General features: G+C 43.8%; 1 protein-coding gene across 1 annotated transcript in view; it reads right to left on the minus strand.

Moving 5' to 3' along the window:
- lasp1 (LIM and SH3 protein 1) overlaps window positions 1–20,137 on the minus strand; it is a 136,862-nt gene that overhangs the window by 16,363 nt on the left and 100,362 nt on the right. The window contains exon 4 of the mRNA XM_069906972.1: window positions 14,904–15,011. Within this exon, the coding sequence (XP_069763073.1) occupies window positions 14,904–15,011 (108 nt within the window). The remainder of the gene's footprint in view (window positions 1–14,903; window positions 15,012–20,137) is intronic.

A 20,137-nucleotide genomic window follows, 5' to 3' on the forward strand; every position in this document is an offset into this window, starting at 1 on the left:
TAATATATCCTGTATTTCCTCTATTTCAAATGGTTTTATCAATTTGTTTTGCTCCTCTTCTTGCAATTTTGGGAGTTCAATTTTAGCTAGAAACTCATCTATTTTGTCTTCTTTCCCTTCGTTCTCAGTTCGGTATAATTGCTCGTAGAATTCCTTGAAGTTTTCATTCATCTCTGTCGGGTTATGTGTAATTTGTTTGTCCTTTTTCCTTGATGCCAATACCATTCTTTTAGCTTGTTCTGTTTTAAGCTGCCAAGCTAGTATTTTGTGCGTTTTTTCGCCTAGCTCATAATACTTCTGCTTTGTCTTCATTATGTTCTTATCCACCTTATACGTTTGTAGTGTTTCGTATTTTACTTTTTTGTCCGCCAATTCTCTTCTTTTTGTTGTATCTTCCCTTGTTGCTAGTTCTTTTTCTGTACTTACTATTTCCTGATTGTAGTCCTTCATCTTAGTTACATAACTTATTATCTGCCCTCTGATGAAAGCTTTCATTACATCCCATAATATAAATTTATCTTTCACTGATTTTACACTGGCTTCTTTATTCAACCGGAGTCGATAACTGGTTTCAGCTTGAAACATCGACCAGTTCCTGCTCATTGTGTTTAGTGTCATAAAAGATCGTAACGGTTAGCACTACGCTGTTGTAGCACCAGCAATCAGGGTTCGAATCCAGCGCTGTCTGTAAGGAGTTTGTACGTTATCCTCGTGTCTGTGTGGGTTCCTCCAGATGCTCTGGTTTCCTCCCACCCTTCAAAATAAAACAAGTACTGGGGCTGCCGATCATTTAGGTGTAATTGGGCGGCATGGGCTCATAGGCTGGAAGTGCTGTGTGTCTAAATTTAAAATTTTAATTTTACAACTTCCCTGCTCAGACCAGTTTTCTCTCTGCACTTTCGAATGAAGTGCCATAAACCAATTGAGGCTGTCAAATGCCCGAGAACCTTGGTTCCATTTCAAAGAATGGGCAGCAGGTGGAAGCAGAGAGCCAATACCACAGAAGGAAAAGCAGTGGCTTCGATCCCATCCAATCCTAATCAGGTCTGAGTAACATGGAGTCATGTGACTTACCTGCAGTAGACATAAACGTTAAAGAAACTCAAAAGGTCACTCAGCATCTATAGAAAGTAAAACATAACTACCTTTTATTGAAGGCCCAAAATTTCAACTGTCTTTTCTTCTTATGGATGCTGTGTGACCCGCTGAGTTTCCCCAGCACTCTTGTGTATTGCACTAGTCCCCAGCATCTGGAGTAAAAACACTGAGATGCTGGACAAATTCAGCAGATCTCAGAGAGTCTGCAGAGATATAGATAGGTTAAGTGAGTGGGCATGGTCTGGCAGATGGAATACAATGTTGGTAAATGTGCAGTTATCCACTTTGGAAGGTAAAATGGAACATCAGATTATTATTTAAATAGCAAGCGATTACAGCAGGCTACTCTGCAGAAGGTCGTGGGACTGCTTGTGCACTAGTTGCAAAAGCTTGGTTTGCAGATGCAGCAGGCTATCAAAAAGGCAAATGGAATATTAGCCTTCATTGTGAAAGGGATTGAATTTAGGACCAGGGAGATTATGCTGCAAGACCAGGGAGATTATGCTGCAACTGTACAAGGTACTGGTGAGGCCGCATCTTTTCAATTCTGGTCTCCTTACTTGAGGAAGAATGTATTGGCTTTGGAGGTGGTGCAGAGGAGGTTCACCAGATTGATTCCAGGGATGAGGGGATTATCCTATGAAGAGAGATTGAGTCATCCGGGACTGTACTCGCTGGAATTTAGAGGAATCTTATAGAAACATATAAAATTATGAAAGGCATAGATAAGATAAAGGTAGGAAAGTTGTTTCCATTGGTAGGGGACACTAGAACGAGGGGACATATAGCCTCAAGATTGAGGGTAGTAGATTTAGGAGGGAGATGAGATGGAACTGCTTTTTCCCAGAGGGTGGTGAATCTAGGGAATTCGCTGCCCATTGAAGCAGTGGAGGCGACCTCAGTAAATACACTTAAGACAAGGTAGGATAGATTTCTACATAGTCAGGGAATTAAGGGAAAAGGTATAGGTGGAGACAAGCCGATCATCAGATCAGCCACGATCTGATTAGAGTGGCAAAGCAGGCTCGATGGGCCGGATGGCCGACTCCTGCTCCTATTTCTTATGTCCATAGTAACCTCCTTTGAAGAAGACCGCAGAGCCCACCTCACTGACAAAAGACAAAGGAGGAAAAACCCAACACCCAACCCCAACCAACCAATTTTCCCCTGCAACCGCTGCAACCGTGTCTGCCTGACCCACTTCGGACCTGTCAGCCACAAACGAGCCTGCAGCTGACGTGGACATTTACCCCTCCATAAATCTTCGTCCGCGAAGCCAAGCCAAAGAAGAAAAAAGAAAGAAGAGAAGATAAAGATATATTTCTGAAATTTCAGGCCTGAGCTCTTCCTCACCTTGAAGAAGGGCTCACACCCAAAACGGCAGTAATGTAGCTTTACCTTCTATGTACACTGAGACTGGGTGAAGACGCTGTTTACATCCGGTACCGCACGGATGGCAGTCTCTTCAATCTGAGGCGCCTGCAAGCTCACACCAAGACACAAGAGAAACTTGTCCGTGAACTACTCTTTGCAGATGATGCCGCTTTAGTTGCCCATTCAGAGCCAGCTCTTCAGCGCTTGACGTCCTGCTTTGCGGAAACTGCCAAAATGTTTGGCCTGGAAGTCAGCCTGAAGAAAACTGAGGTCCTCCATCAGCCAGCTCCCCACCATGACTACCAGCCCCCCCACATCTCCATCGGGCACACAAAACTCAAAACGGTCAACCAGTTTACCTATCTCGGCTGCACCATTTCATCAGATGCAAGGATCGACAATGAGATAGACAACAGACTCGCCAAGGCAAATAGCGCCTTTGGAAGACTACACAAAAGAGTCTGGAAAAACAACCAACTGAAAAACCTCACAAAGATAAGCGTATACAGAGCCGTTGTCATACCCACACTCCTGTTCGGCTCCGAATCATGGGTCCTCTACCGGCACCACCTACGGCTCCTAGAACGCTTCCACCAGCGTTGTCTCCGCTCCATCCTCAACATCCATTGGAGCGCTCACACCCCTAACGTCGAGGTACTCGAGATGGCAGAGGTCGACAGCATCGAGTCCACGCTGCTGAAGATCCAGCTGCGCTGGATGGGTCACGTCTCCAGAATGGAGGACCATCGCCTTCCCAAGATCGTATTATATGGCGAGCTCTCCACTGGCCACCGTGACAGAGGTGCACCAAAGAAAAGGTACAAGGACTGCCTAAAGAAATCTCTTGGTGCCTGCCAAATTGACCACCGCCAGTGGGCTGATAACGCCTCAAACCGTGCATCTTGGCGCCTCACAGTTTGGCGGGCAGCAGCCTCCTTTGAAGAAGACCGCAGAGCCCACCTCACTGACAAAAGGCAAAGGAGGAAAAACCCAACACCCAACCCCAACCAACCAATTTTCCCTTGCAACCGCTGCAATCGTGTCTGCCTGTCCCGCATCGGACTGGTCAGCCACAAACGAGCCTGCAGCTGACGTGGACTTTTTACCCCCTCCATAAATCTTCGTCCGCGAAGCCAAGCCAAAGAAAGACACTGAGACTAGCTGAGTTCCTCCAGATTTCTGTTTTTTTTACTTCAATCACAGCATCTGCAGACTATCGTGTTTCACTCCCAGCATCTGCAGGTTTTCTTGACACATCTTCCCTTTCCCTCGTACAGTGTCTCAGGCAAGTCAAGGCCTTGCTCGAGGAATCCAAACCATTTTCAATCAAGCCCAGACAGTGTCACAGCCAGACCTGCAGACTACATCTGTGGCAAACTGGTCATAAATAAAATGCAGTGTTCTGTTCACACTTCACTGACATTCCAGACATTACTATGCAGCATAATCCCTTACACAACCGTTTTCTACCTCAGCAGAGGCTCCTTGTGAGGGAGTCCAACTTCACCAGCTGCTCTGCTAAAGGTTCATGCAATTGTTCTGATCCTGAATTTGGGGATTGGAGATCAGACGTCCTCAATCCTACTTGTTTCCATAATGACATGGGAGGCCATGCAGCCCATCAAACCTTTCCTAGCTCACAGACCAATCCTACTCCCTTCCCTTCAGATTTTCTCCCATCACCAATTCTTCCCACCATCCATCATCCTAATTAAACAAATTAAAATTTCCCTCTCGTATTAGCAGAAGCCGAGTGGTTTAATAAGGAATATGCATCATTCTTTATTACCCTTCATAACATTTCATCTTAAAGAGACTTTTATAATGTCATCTGTAACTCAATAGGAAACACAGGAGCTCGTTTTCACACAACAAGCTCTCATTTTTGACAAGAATGACAACCAAATCAACTGAATATCTTGAACTCTTTTCTTCCATCCCACCCCCCTCATTTCAGACAGAAGGTAACATGAATTTAAGGATTGGAGGAGTTTCTTTCCTATTGTTATCAGACTCTTAAATGGACCTCCCACTAGCAAAAGATAATGGCCCAGCAGTTTTAACTGTACTTTTCTCTAACCCAGGCACTGTCTCTGTAACACTGCACCCTGCGCTGTGACTCACTGTAACACTGCACCCTGCACTGTCTCTCTGTAACACCACACCCTGCACTCTGTGACTCACTGTAACACCACACCCCACAATCTGTAACTCACTGTAACACTGCACCCTGCTCTCTGTGATTTAATGTAAAACTCCACCCTACACTCTATGACTCGCTGTAACACTGGACCCTACACTCTGTGACTCAGGAGGTAGGCCCTTTTTTTAGTGAAACAAAAAGCAATTGTAAAGACAGGTATTCTCTGTCTTTAAATTGCTTCACTTACCTCCATAAAAGGTCCAAAGGCAGATTGACTGGTCAAACTTGCTCCATCTTCCATCCACCTGTGGGGTGAATTCAGAAGTGGAGTGAAGTTGCTCCACCTCTTCCATAAAAGGATTGCCGCTGAATGTGGCTCCAAAGGGGAGGGTTGATGATTATAGAAATGACGCCGTCAGCGATTTTTAAAAAAAACTATATGGTTAATAGAAGCGATTATGTTGTGCAGAAGATCTGCCTGAGTCCTAAGACTGCTTGCACAGATTTCCACTAGCCCTCGTACCTGCTCTTCAGTCACCATTTTCGTGTATAGGCCGCTTTCCCTTCTCGGAAATGTTTGACGTCACAGTGGCGGACGGTGATACTGCACCACTCGTCCCACCTCCCCTCAGCTCTGGAAGTCAGCTCCTGACTCAGCTCTGCATAAAGGCACCGCGGGATCTGAGTTATAGGTTGTCACCATAAAAGGTAAAAAGCCTTTTATTTTAAACTTGAGCCAGCTATATTGCGGGGTTTCACCATAAAAAGGGCTCCTGTAACTCCCTTCACTCTGATCTACTGAACACTTAATAAGTATCAAAATTGCTTGACGACATCTCAATGAAGTAAAACCTACTATTGTTTTTTTTTAGTTGAATACAATGAAATCCTCTCTTTTGGAGAATAACCAAACAAGACAATAAAAGAACATGGTTCTAATTTAATCCTAAGAATCTGTGTTAGAGTTTTAAAGAATTGTCCCCAATAGTTCTGGATGCTCCCAGAACACACGAATCAGAAAGGCCTCAAAAATTTGACATTTGTCACATAGAGGATCAACATCAGGATAAAAACGAGATCATCTCACTTTGGACATATGTATTCTCTGTTCAACTTTAAATTGTATTAAATATAATGTCATGCACAGAATAAAGTATTATTAATCAGATCAAGTGTGGTATCCCAATTTTCATCTGAACTTGATGTATTCGAATCTCGTTCCTTTAGCACCAACTCATATGCAAGGGTTACAGGATGTTATGTCTTGCTTGAGTTTGGAGAAAATTAGATCTAATGTTAAAGAGATCAAGGTTGAATTTGACAAGATATGGGGCCCATTCATGGACTCTTATCATAATTTGATTTCTTCGGTGGTGAGCTCTGGGGGTTTTCTATCCGACGTCTGAGAGCCGATACTCAATTCTTTCCAATTCATTTGCTGGTGACTGTGTTTAGTGGGAAGGATTAGATTATTATGGGGAGGGGGGGGGTCTTCCTTTTTTCTTTTTTTCATTTGTTCTTTTTTTACTAGAATCATAATGTATATCTCAATATTAGAATGAGGTGAAATTCTCAAGGATTTTTCACTTTTTTCGAGAATTATAGAAGACTATGTATTATTGATATGTGACTCATATTCTGTCTTCTTTCTTCTTTGGCTTGGCTTCGCGGACGAAGATTTATGGAGGGGGTAAAAGTCCACGTCAGCTGCAGGCTCGATTGTGGCTGACAAGTCCGATGCGGGACAGGCAGACACGGTTGCAGCGGTTGCAGGGGAAAATTGGTTGGTTGGGGTTGGGTGTTGGGTTTTTCCTCCTTTGTCTTTTGTCAGTGAGGTGGGTTCTGCGGTCTTCTTCAAAGGAGGTTGCTGCCCGCCGAACTGTGAGGCGCCAAGATGCACGGTTTGAGGCGATATCAGCCCACTGGCGGTGGTCAATGTGGCAGGCACCAAGAGATTTCTTTAGGCAGTCCTTGTACCTCTTCTTTGGTGCACCTCTGTCACGGTGGCCAGTGGAGAGCTCGCCATATAACACGATCTTGGGAAGGCGATGGTCCTCTTCAATGTTGCAGAGATCAGTACTCAACTGTGCATTCGTCAAAAGGAACTCGTAGTTCAGGTGTGGGCAAAGGTTCCCTCACTCTGGGAAACTGGGAGAAAGTCCATCTATTTTTAATATCCAATAGTAGTAGGAGATTTTCAAATGCCCTGCGTCCAGACTGCCAATGTTTAGGAAGTTCCATTAAACCACCCATTGCAGCCCATCTTCACAGAAGTCGATGAGGGGAATGTAGGAGATGCGAACCCTTCTCTTTGGTGGCCATGTTTCCAAAGCAGAGAAAGGAGGTTCCCTTGTGGAATAGTCAGGGAAAAAAAAGCAAGTTGATTTGGCATCCATCGGATGATCATTTCCCTGGACAAGCACAGCAGCCAAGACTGTCAGAAAGCCTGGTCCCATCTGAACAATTAAAATGACAGCTGGAAAGTCTAACCTGATCTACTAAGGAGATTTGTGCTCCCTTTGCTTTATCAAGTCCAGCACATATGCGCCTGTGGTCACAATTGTGCCAAACTACCAACATGTACTGATATTCACACAAAGCATGTGAACGATGAATTGCTTTAAGACTTGCCATTCAAGAGAAGCCAATATTTTATGAATTGCTCCCATTTTTTGGAGCTAACAGAATATTCCAGCAGTATTCTATTTAAACATTCTCAAGCCAAGCTTCCACTTCAATAAAAGAGTGTGCCCAAACTTATTCCACATCTTGTTTGAACATTTACCTCCCATCATTGACTTCAAATGACTACAGCTCAGAAATTAAAAACTCAATTTGGAAATACTTCTCATTTCAGAATGTATTGCCCTTGACATGCCACAAAATGTGTTGGTTTGCGGCAGCATTACAGGGGGAAAAATTGTGATAAATTACATTTTTTTTAAATAAATAAATTAGAGCAAAGGAAGAGAAAAAGAGGTAGTGTCTGTGGTTCATTGTCCGTTCAGAAATCTGACGTCAGAGGGGAAGAAGCTGTTTTTGTGCTGCTGGGTGTTTGTCTTCAGTCTCCGTACCTCCTTCCTGATGGTAGCAGTGAGAAAAGGGCATCATGCCTAGTGAGGGTCCTTGATGATGGAGGCTGCTTTCTTGAGACGCTGCCTCTTGTAGATGTTTTCAAGTCTCTCATCACCAATAATACTTGTGTCCTTTAAGATCTACGTGCTCCTCCAGGTTTGACTTCTTGACCACTTTCCATATTAGATGCTCGACCTTTGATGGTCAGTTCTCCACTCGCTGAGATTCCCTCAAATTTCCCCAACATTTCTCCTTCCCTCAAATCGACCTGGCCAAGCTTCGGTCACACAGTCTCTTTGCTTTCCTTCTTGATCACCTGGTTTGGTAAGCTCCTGTGAGACATCTGATCCTTTGTAAATCATTATTTAACAATGGAAACAAGTAAAACAAATCAATGGGTAACTGTGTAAAGAAAATAATTTAATTTTAATTTAGATATACAGGCATACAGTATGGTAACAGAACCTTCTGGCCCACGAGCCTGTGCTGCCCAATTACCCCAAAACCTCCTGTACGCTTTGAAGGATGGGAGGAAACCTGAGCACCCAGAGGAAACCCACGTAGACACAGGGAGAATGAACAAACTCTTTACGGTCAGTGGCAGATTCAAACCCAGGTCGCGGGTGCTGTAATAACATTGTGCTAACCATTAATATTAACCATGCCACCCAATATCAGCACCTTAAACTTTAACTCCAACTTGGCTTGGATGTGACATTCTCCCCACCCCACCCCTTCCCTCCTTCCAGTCAAATGGTTGAACAGCCCTTGGTGAAACTCACACAAAGGCCCAACGTCAATGCAGGGCAGGGAAACATCTTGGCCACCACACAAATCCAGTCATTTCCACTTCAAAAGATCATCATTTTGGAACCATTCAAGTGTCCTCAATAATTCATAACATATCAGAAACGCCAGACCTGATTGTGGTCATGTTATTACAGGAGGGGGTAATGTGATATTGAGGCATAACAATATTGACCAATATTGACTGTAGTGCACGTCAAAAGAATTAAAGGCCTGTTGATCCAAACCAAGGCTTTTATTAACCAAAAGACTGGAGCGTATCACATGTAGGTCGACCAGTCCAGAATGATCTGGGTCTGGCTAGGCGCAACCCTTTAAGACCTGCCAGCAGGCGTGGCTATGCTCTCAGCCAATCACAGCCATCTTATACTACAATATACACATATATACATCAGTGATAGAATCCATACTATCACACTAACCTTTTACACAACAACCACTTCCTTCATTTGTTTTAGTTTCCTGCCGCACTTGGCATCTAAACTTTAAGCATTGTGATCTTATTTGTCCAAGATATTCCAGGGCAACTTTATAAGAATCCAAGCTTCAATTGCACACCTACACGTGCTCTTCAAATGGTTAGGAATGTTTGTAATTACTAAACAAAGGGGATAACAGATGTTGGAAGCTAGAACACAATGTCTTGCCCACATCTTCTAAACCTAACCATGTATTTTTTTCTTAAACATTGTAACAGTACCTGCCTTAACTATCTCCTCTGGCAACCCATTCCTTACACCCACCACCCTCTGTGTAAAATTAAAATTACACCTAGAGTTCCTGTTAAATTTCTCCCTTCCCCCACCCCTCCCCCCCACCCCCAACCCCACCCTCACCTTAAACCTATGTTCTCCAGTTCTCGATTCCCCTACTCTGGACAAAAGACTCCCTACATTCACCCAATCTATCCCTCTCATGATTTTGTATGAACATAGAACATTATAGCACAGTACAGACCCTTCAGCCCACGATGTTGTGCTGACCTATATAGACCTACTAAAAAATCTATACTTACCCTACCATGTTACCCTCTATTTTGCTTTCATCCTTGTCCCTTTTCTACCAGCCTCCACCACCACCCCTGGCAATGCATTCCAGGCACCCATTACTCTTTGTGTAAAAAAAAACTTACCCCTGACGTCTCCCCTAAACCTTCCTTGCCCCAGGTAAAGGGTGCATCTCTCTACCTCTCATAATCTTGTTGACCTCTATTAAGTCACCTTTTTCATCCAAAGTTCCAGCTCTGTTCTGCCTCATAAGATACATTCTCCAATCCAGGCAATATCCTGATAAATCTCCTCTGCACCTTCGCCACAGATTCCATCCACATCCTTCCAGTAATGAGGTGACCAGAACGGAACACAATATTTCACGTCTTGTCTAACCAGACTTTTATGGAGCTGCAATATCACCTCTTGACTCTTGAACTCAATCCCCCGGCTAACCAGAATCAGAATTTATTGTCATGAACAAGTCATGAAATTCGGTGTTTTGTGGCAGCATCACAGGGCAAACATTCATATTCTAAATCATTTTACAACATTACAATAAAAAAAATTAAAATAATAGTGCACGAAAAGTAAGGCAGTGTCTTTGGTTCAGTAATTATTCAGGAATCTGGTGCCAGCGGGGAAGAAGCTGACCTTGTGCTGTTGAGTGCTCGTCTTTAGGCTCCTGTACCTTTCCCCAATGATATCAGAGGGAAGAGAGCATGATCTGGGTGGTAGGGGGTCTTTGAGGATAGAGGCTGCTTTTTTAAGACGCCGCCTCTTGTAGATGTCCTTGATGGAGTGAAGTCTGGTGCCTGTGATGTCACAGGCCGAGTTAACAACCCTCTGGAGTTTATTCTTGCCCTGAGAGTTGGCGCCTCCATACCAGGCAATGATGTAATCAGCCAGAAAACACTCCACGGTACACTTGTAGAAGTTTTTGACAGTCTTCGGTGACATCCCGAACCTCCACAGACACCTCATAAAGTATAGCTGCTGACGAGCCTTCTTCGTGATTGCATCCAGGACAGATCCTCAGAGATGTTAACACCCTGGAATTTGAAGATCTTGACCCTCGATGAGCACTGGGTCGTGTTCCCCTGACTTCCTTCCTAATGCAGGCCACCATCCCATGTCTTCTTAACTACTCCATGCAAAGAACATTTTTAATGGCTTAAAAATAGATATTCCTGCCACAATAGATCCTGACCTACTAAAATGCTTTCTTGAAAACCCAGGCAAATTATTAATCTAAAATTTACTCTTCTCATAAAAGTAAAATGGTTAATTTCCTGCCAAAGACACTGATGTGTTTAGTACCAGCTTGCTCTCACCACACCCTGCTATACCTTTCATTTCCATTTTCAAGGTTCCATCATTGTCATGTACATAAATAAACACAATGTGTTTACTTTTCTTTTCCATAAAGACACACAATGGGATGCCACTGGTCCAGTGCTCCTACTGAGGAGAACAAGAAGCAAAAGAGAGCCCCTTCAGAGACACTGAGTGTCCATGTATCTCATCATCTCCTCTGATGACGCCATCTACTCTGCTCCTTTGACCTCCATAGCCGCACTGCATCCTGTCTGTTCCAGCAGTGAACCCAAGCTACGTCACCCCCCGAGGCAATGTGGAAGCTATCAGTGCCCGAAGCCCTAAGGGAGCCCTGCTCACCATCAGCTCCCTCAAAGATCCAAGACTCAATTCCTGGCTCCCTCAAGCAGGTCTTCAACAACCCGGTAGCCTGCTATGAATCCTTTGGGTACCCATTGCTGTGGTTCCCTGTCCTGTAGGGACTTCTCCTTCTCGGCCCAGATGGGCGGGGAGGAGGAGGGGCTCTCTGGTGCCCTATGCCGGCCCACTGCTCCCTCCTCCTCATAGTGTGGGCACCACCATCTTGGGCACAGACGCCAGTGTGTCTCCAATGTAAAACACCACTGCCCCCATTTTACTGACTGTTTAAATCAACGTCACATTCCATAAACTTCCAACACTCGCTTCTCAACATATGCTAGCCTACACTGAAAATGTCGTGCCAAGAACAAATCTCCCGGGATAGGGAAACTGTTGAATAACTTTAACTGCTCAGCCACTCCCGCCCACAGATTCCAATCGAGTTCCTTCCAATCATTTTCTGGATCTGTCTCTTCTCAGCCTTGGTGCAGCCTTGACCCTTTACCTAGTTAATTGTTAATTATCGAGAACTGGATGAGGAGCCTGCCACTGGCGAGGCACTGGGCTCCTGGTTCACAATGCAGTTGTGTCCCATTGCAAAGCATACACATGAAACGCATTTCCTTTTTCTCATCAATGAAACACATTTCTGGGCGGCTGCTTTCAAAAACAGCAGGCAAGTCACTTGGCGCACAAGTTGCGGTGATCTGAAATATGCAGCTCAAAAAGGGCTGTGAAGATAATTTGATGGGGATAAAATAGGGCAAATTCCAAACAGCAGAAAAATTAGCAAAGCTATCAGAAACGGACAATTCGTCAACACTTAGAAGAGACAGCAAAGTTGCCCTTGAAATCTGAAAAATTATCGAAAGAACTAGTCAAAACCAACTTTAATAAAATCCCCCTCCGGCCTCTCTCTCCACCCTGTGTTCTTGAATAAACAGTCTTTTGAAAGGATGCCTTCAACCGTGTAGGACCGTGTTCCAAGGAGAAGTCTGCTCTTAAGGCTGCATGAGTAGACACCACTGAATGTAAAGCCGCAAGCTACCCATACTCAAACATCCATCCCCAATCTCGCTGAACTGTAATGAAACAGAAATGTAATATTACACAACATTGCCTTTAGTCTGCCATAAGGCAACCGAAGATTCACCATTAGCATTGGCCTCTTACAGACAGAGAAAGAGAAGCACAAGAGAGTCTCTCCCCAAGTCTCTAAGTGTCCATGGATTCATCTCCAGTACTCCCACAGCCTCTACAACTGCATAAGAGTCCAATTCCGCTCAATCCATCAGTAACCAGAATCCAGAGAGCCCAGATCCAAACCTCCAACATGAGGAAGCCTTCAGCGCCCAGGCCCTTTGGGAGCCCTTCTCGCCTTTTGCATCCTCTCAAATCCTGATTCCCAAGACCTGGTTCACATAAGCCAGTTTCCAGCAGCCCGCAGCCTGGCGTGCGTCCTTTGACCTAAAGTTGCCAGTAGCCCATAATTTGTGTGGGTTTCTTGCGTGCAAATCACCAACAGCTAGCCACTTGTGTGTGTCCTTCACTTATTGAGCCCCTCGCTGGTCCACCACCATGGTCACCATCCTTAGGGTTTTCTCCTCTGCTTTCCCTTCTCAACAGTAGGGGGTAGTTCTTTCTCCCTGTTACTGCTGGCTTGCACCAGTTCACTGCTCCCCCAGAATTTGCAACCCCACAAAGCTGCCAAACACAGGCACCACCGTAATGGGTTCAGATCCCACAGATGCAGTATTTTATATAAAAGCATAATTGGCTCCCCTAACAGGCCAATTAAAGCCTATACGGTGCCATTGGCAGTAGGACTGGGCAGTAGGATCTGCATGGGAGCACTGCATCTCCACTCCCCCCTCTTCCTGGGTCTACACCAGTAGCAGCACTGCTGTTACAGCAGCGCCACCATTTTTTTTTCCTTGGACCAAAGAGCAAAGGTGGACTGACACCAAGATAATTCAGAAGTAGCTTCTCTCCCCCAAGAACATGGAACTCATTGCCCCAGAGAGCAGCTGTAGGGAACACCATTTCAACAGTTAAGTGGACTCCAACCAAAATTAGAAGGGTTTGAATTACAGTTTGCAATTCAGTTACTCAATTATCATCATTATTTGGAAAAAATTAGATACTTCTAGTTACTTAAAAGAAAAATAGGAGGAAAATGCATCAACTTTTTATTCCTATAAAAATGTAATTAAACTGTTAACTGTAATAATGATACCAACAATTTCAATGTCATCCATTGCTTTCAACAGGATCATTCTAATGACTTGTCATTGACCAGCTGATTATATTTATCATAGGTACACGTGTTTGCTTATCGGTCTACTGCAAGATAATTGCACTTTGGAAACCACAATCTGTGCATTTTCTTTATGAAACACTTCTGAAACATTTTCATTATGCAGAACTTTACCAGCACAAATATAAAAGCATTTGAGAGCAGATTCAGAGGATTTCTACCCCTGCCCCTTTAGTTATTATCAATTCAAACTAAACAATTGAGGCCCAATGGATAGGAACAGTTAGAGTGAGGAATATGAAGTCAAGCCTGTTCTGTGCTGCAAATTATGCATCAAGAACAAAGATCTTTTCAGTGCAAAACCAGGGTTGCAGAGGTCAAGGGAAAGATGGGAGTCGGACTTGGGTGTGGTGATTCCAGAAAGAAGCTGGTCAGATCGGTGTAACATCAATTATAAATGCAAGATAGGGACTGGTTCAGTATAATTTTTTTTACACCAGTTATATCTTACCCCACAAAAGTTACACAGATCAAAAGCTGGAATTTCAGAGATCTGTTTCAGATGTGGGACTGAGACAGGAACTTTTCTACATGCCTCGTGGTCATGCGTGAAAGTGAGGTCATTTTGGAAGAAATTGCAGAAAAATTAACCAGGATAACAGGAGTGGCCTTCACAGGCAACCCGGAGCTATATCTACTTGTTCATTTCATGAAAATAAGTGACAAATTGACCAAATATCAAATCTCATTTATAAAATTAGCACTGGTGGTAGCGAAAAATGTATCGCGATCAATTGAAAGTCTGACTCCCCTCTACTCCTAACACGATGGTCTGTGGAAATGAACAGCTGGATATCTATGGGGGGGGGGGGGGATCACACATCACTCAAAGAATAAATATGACACTTTTGTAAAGGTCTGGCAGCCACACCTGGGCCACATAGGGGCCCAGATACTGTAATAAAAAAAGGGTGTAAAAGTAACTATTATATATACAAAAACATAGATTCCCAACTGTATATACTTAAAATATCCTCATATGGTGAACAGATCTGTATGTATGGAAGGTGGGGGGAGGGAGGGACTGTTTTGTTTTTGTTTGTTGCATTTGTGAGAAAAAGTTTTTAAAATGTTATATTTAAAATTTTACTATGTATAACTTTTGAAAAAAAACCAAATAAAATATTCAAAAAAACCTAGATCTTTTTGTTCAAGTTTATTTTCATCTGATTGTACAAGGACAACCTGACCCTCAGTGCAAAACACGCAAACACACAACCAGGCACAACACATATACAAACAAACAATGCATATGCAGGTCAAGTATTCATACAAATAAATAAATATAGTTTCCTAAATAGTGGGAGCAGTTCCTTTGGTTGTTCCGCATTCTCACTGCCCGTGGGAAGAAGCTGTTCCTCTGATACTCCTGTATCTCTTTCTGTTCTAAGACAATCAACAGATCTGTCCAGTGGATACTCACATTGCTGACAATTTCCTGGTTTTTCTTGATACGTTCAAGCTCTGGGGTACTGGCCACTGCACTGAAACCTTTCCCTTTATTCTTTTCAAAATCTTCTTTGTATTGTACCTGGAGGACAGAACAGCGAATAGCGTTAAATCGATTTCAAATGGAAACCAGACCAATACCAAGATAGTTGCATAGAAATTAATTACAGGCCATTCAGCCCAACTAGCCCATGCCATCATTTGCACTCCATCCATCCTATATCACATACTGTAAAAATTGGCCAAGTTAACTTTGTAGATGTTTGTGGAAGGGTTGGGATTTTGGCTTTTGGATTCCTATAACATATTAAACGTGCTTGCTTAATAAACACATCTGAAGAGCCCAGGGCTCCACCATCAAGGTAGTCAAGAGCACCAAATTCCTTGATGTGCACCTGGCAGAGAATCTCTCCTGGTCCCCCAACACCAGATCCATTGCCAAGAAGGCCCAATAATGCCTTTACTTCCTGTGGAGGTTGAGTAAGTTTCAGCTTCCACCCTGTACCCTCACTGCATTCTACAGGGGATACATTGAGAGCATCCTATGTAATTGCATCACCGCCTGTTTCGGGAACTGCACCATCCCAGAATCCAAGTCCCTGCAGCGGAGAGTCAAGTCTGCTGAGAGGATTATTAGAGTCTCTCTCCCTGCCATGATAGACATTTATAATGGTCATTGTTTGCAGAAGGCCATAAACATTGTAAAGGACTCCATACACCCCATCCCGCAATCTATTCTCCCTACTGCCATCTAGGAAAAGGAACCGAAGCGTTTAGGCCCTCACGATCAGATTAAAAGACAGCTTTTTCCCCCACAAGGCTTTTTAACTCTAGCACAAGTAACATGATATTTAGTGATATGTTATTTATAAAAAGTTTCTGAGATAAATAACCAGCTCCACAGTCTGAAGAAACGTTATCTCATTTTCCCTGTGCACTGCAAGGTTTATGGTGTGAATGACAAATAAATGCAACTTGACTTGATCTGACACAAGTTCACTATAGCAAAGTTGTAAAACATTTTTAAAAATTAATAGAATAAACAATTTTCATATGTGGAATGACACTTGTTTCCTCATTGTAAACCTGATGCTTATAGGTGCCAAATTAAAGATGTTTTAAATCCAAAGACTTCCCCCCAAAGTTTAAGTCACTAGAAGGAGTGATGGACTCATCTGCATCCCCATTCCATCCCACAATGGATGGATAACTTTTGCTATAGATGTGCAGGACCTGCTGAGTGTTTACATCATTTTCAGAATTTGTGAGGACATTTCATTTGGTTGTGTTTTGTTTTTATTTCTATGTTCAATCAACTGAGACAATTGGGCACAGGATTTCGAGGAGATGGATTAATTCTGCCAATGAGAAGATTAAAGCGTGCAATGGAGCAAGTTACTGCATGAATGTAATGGTTAAGGTCAGTGGTCACAGTCCTTTTTTTGCCCCCCCCCCCCACCCCAGGTAAGGGGAGTCTAAAACTAGAGAGCACATAGGTTTAAGGTGAGATGGGGAAGATTTAAAGCAATCATAAGGGGTTAAAATATCAATGAGGAGATGGGAGGTGGTGGGCAAGGTTGTGTGTGGAATTTGTCAGAAGAGAGTGTGCTCAAGGCAGGTACAGGTATAACATTTAAACAGAAATTGAGTTCCAGGGAAAGAGTCAACTGGTTAGGACTTCATTACCTGGAACATAGAAAAGTGGGGAGAGATTTGATAGTGGTATACAAAATTAGAATGGCTATGGATAGAGTAAATGCCAGCAGGCTTTTTCCACTGAGTTTAGGTGAGATACTTCTAAAGGACATGGGTTAAGGGTGAAAGGGGAGAAGTTTAGGGGAACTTCCTCCCATAGAGAGAGGTGGGAGTGTGGAACGAGCTGTCAACTGAAGTGGTGAACACAGGCCAATTTTAACATTTAAGAAAAATTTGGACAGGTGCGTGGATGGGAGGGGTATGGAGGGCTGTGGACTGGGTGCAGTTCAGTGGGACTAGGCAGAATTATAGTTTGGCACAGACTAGAAGGGCTGAAAGTCTCTGTGCCATAGTGTTCTTTGGTTCTAAAGACATCTAGTCGGGAGCATTGACAGAAACATCAAGTATCTGTGGATCCCAACAACCTTGCAAACAAGCTATCGTTTTCTGACCCAGTCACATTTGAGCAGTTTAGCAGTTTACAAAGACTTGGTGGCCCTTTTTAATTTGGACATCCTTCTGATGCTAGATCCAAAATGGTCAACTTTCTCAAACAGTGTGAGATCTTTTATATCAATTAGAGTAAAATGGAAAAGAATTCAGTTTGACAGTTTGAAAGAGTCCATGGCACTCCTTCAGTACCATCCTAAACTTGGCACACAGGTCAGGCAGTGGGATCGAACCCACAACTTTCTGACTACAAGGTGAGGCCAATTAGTGACCTCATGTTAAAAGGAAACTGTTAATTCTCAGTGAACCAAACTAGCTGCCAAACAAGAGAGCTGAAGAAAACATCCTGCCCACTCAGAGTTTGTTTATGCAAAATAACGAGAGGCTTTTCTCTGTCAGAAACACCATATGCCGGCTTCCAACTTCCCTTTATATAAAGTAATTCAGGATCCAATCCAATTTGCATAGGCATTGAAGCAAATCTCGCAAACTGGACAACATGCCTTGGGGTCTGCCTCGCTAACAATCTCGAACTGTAACTCAGTACAAAAGCTTCTAAGCTTCTCGTCAAAAGGTTAAGCTTCCCAATTCTACAGGAGGATAAAGGACAGGATGAACCCCCCCCCCCTCCCTCACCCCTCTTTGGCAGCTTATTACATTTCAATTGGGAGAGTTAGAACTATTTGGAGCATCCAAAGATTACTGTGAAATTCTGCAATTGCTGCAATAGCAAATTTGGGAGCCATTTTGTGCAAAGCGAGAACCCACAACTGGAAAGAGAAACCACTAACTAGGTCACAGAATATTCCAGGGCAATTGATGGACATTTGACCTGTTGTTTTATGAAAAACTTTGTCTCGGTTTGCTCTTTCCCACAGAAAGTAAATTCTCTTGGGTTTTTTTTTGTGATGTTGATCACAAGAAGAGCATTACCTAAAAAAGCCAGGAATAAAACTCAAATTGTGCCTGGGCATTTTTTTTTTATGGCCACCTCATGCACTGGAACATGTGTGTTTTATTTATTTGTTTTGACATACAGCACGGAAATGGTTCCTTTCGGCCCACGAGTCAATGCCGATTAACCTACAACCCCTGGAATGTTTTGAAGGGTGGGAGAAAACCAAAGCTCCTGTGGAAAACCCATGCAGACAACACAGGGAAAACGTACAAACTCCTTACAGTCAGTGCGGGATTCAAACCCTGGTCCGTTCGCTGGCGCTGTAACACTGTTGCGCTAATCACAGCGCCAACTGTGCCATCCTTTTGAATAATGTATTGTCTTAGGTTTATTGGAGAGTAAAATAAATCTCCATCCTTTTTCCTTTCTATGGATGTTTAGACATAAATACAGCATGGTAACAGGCCTTCTCGGCCCATGAGCCTGTTAACCTACAACCCCCATTCGTTTCGAAGGGTAGGAAGAAACCGGAGAGCCTGGAGGAAACCCACACAGACAAAGGGAGAATATACCAACTCCATTCGGACAGCGCAAGATTCAAATAGATGTCGCCGTAATAGCATTGCGCGAACTGCTATGCTAACCATGACACCCAATGACCTGCTGAGCTTCTCCAGCACTTTAGTGCACTGCACAAAAGATATTCTGGTTTAAATGCCATAGCCCGGGGTACAGTGAAAATTGAACAATGTCTGAAAAGCAAGAAGCATAACCGATTCAAAACCTCCACAGGGCAATAGTAAAATCACCTGCTAAATAACTCTTCTCAAACTAACAAACCAAGTGAACACTCTTACATTCTTCAAGGCACCGGCATGCACACACACACACATACTCATCACAGATACTCCTTTGGAATTCTGCAGAAAATAAATAAGCAAACCATTTATTGAAAAGTGAAAATGTCCCTGCCTATCCAGTTCCTCCTTGTAATTCAACCCCACCCAAACCTGGTAACATTCAACATTTCAAGTAGACAACATTCAATAGTGTTCCAAGTATAGGAATTCCCTCCCTTATATCACCACTTTGCTCCCTTAAAACACACAAACACGTGACTGTCCAAATACTTGGTCACCCTGTCCAAACATCCCAAGTGACTTAAAAAGCGATGAAATCTAAAAATGCATCTCCAAGATGCCATGTGTTGTTGTTCTTGCTGTAAATTGGGTCCTCTAGTGCTTGGAACCAGTATCTTGGCAGGGGCTTGTTGATGAGATTGGCCGCACATTGGTTTGGCTGCAAAGAGAATGCAGTGCTCGCTGCCATGTGGAGCAGTTACAATGAACAGCAAGACAGTTTTCGGGAAGCTAGTAGGTTCAGGAAAGGGAAAGGCTTTGAAAAAATATAACAATGTGCGTTGGTGGCTGCTCTGCCACTGGTGGGGACCTAGGAGAGGGGGAAGTGGAGAAGTTTCCTCCAGCTCTGCTCCTCAAGGTCCTATTGCCCAGTCATTACCCGTGCAAAGTGTGTGGTTTTTTTTAAATATAAACATCAGAGAAGCCAAGGAGGTCCATGCCCAAGATGGGGGCACCCACACTGTGCAACCCAGACCATGAAGGCCGTGGGCTCTGGGGGAGCCATGGATTGACACAAGGCACCAGAACAGGGGAAGGCCATCCCAACAAGGAGGAGAAGCCTGGGAGAGGACCCTGCACGGTAGGAGACCATGGCAGTGGAGCAGCGCGGGGCAGAGCGGCTGAAGGACATACACCAGGCCGTGGGATGTTGGAGACTAGCTCGTGGGAACTAGGTATTGGGACCAGGATCTGTGAGGGTGTCGATGTCAAGCAGGGCTCTTGAAGGGCCTTGGGCTTCCCGATCATATCATGGGTTCAGAACCAGGGAGACATAGGCACCTGGAGCTCGGTACACCATTGCACCAGACTGAAAGCAGTGCGGCTACGGAGACTATAGCAGCCCAGGAGGCGGCAGCATCAGAGGAGATGGCGGGATCCACGGACACTGTGAAGAGACTCTCCTTTGCTTCCCTCTTTGTTCTCGCTGAGGGTGCTGGACTGGTGATGCCTCTTTGTGTGGTTTTAGAAGCAAACAAAGGTAAACAAATTTTGTGTATTATGCATCCTCAACCGATGGTCAGAACA

The sequence above is a fragment of the Narcine bancroftii genome, chromosome 12 (genome assembly GCF_036971445.1).
Source record: "Narcine bancroftii isolate sNarBan1 chromosome 12, sNarBan1.hap1, whole genome shotgun sequence".
Classification (NCBI taxonomy): domain Eukaryota; kingdom Metazoa; phylum Chordata; class Chondrichthyes; order Torpediniformes; family Narcinidae; genus Narcine; species Narcine bancroftii.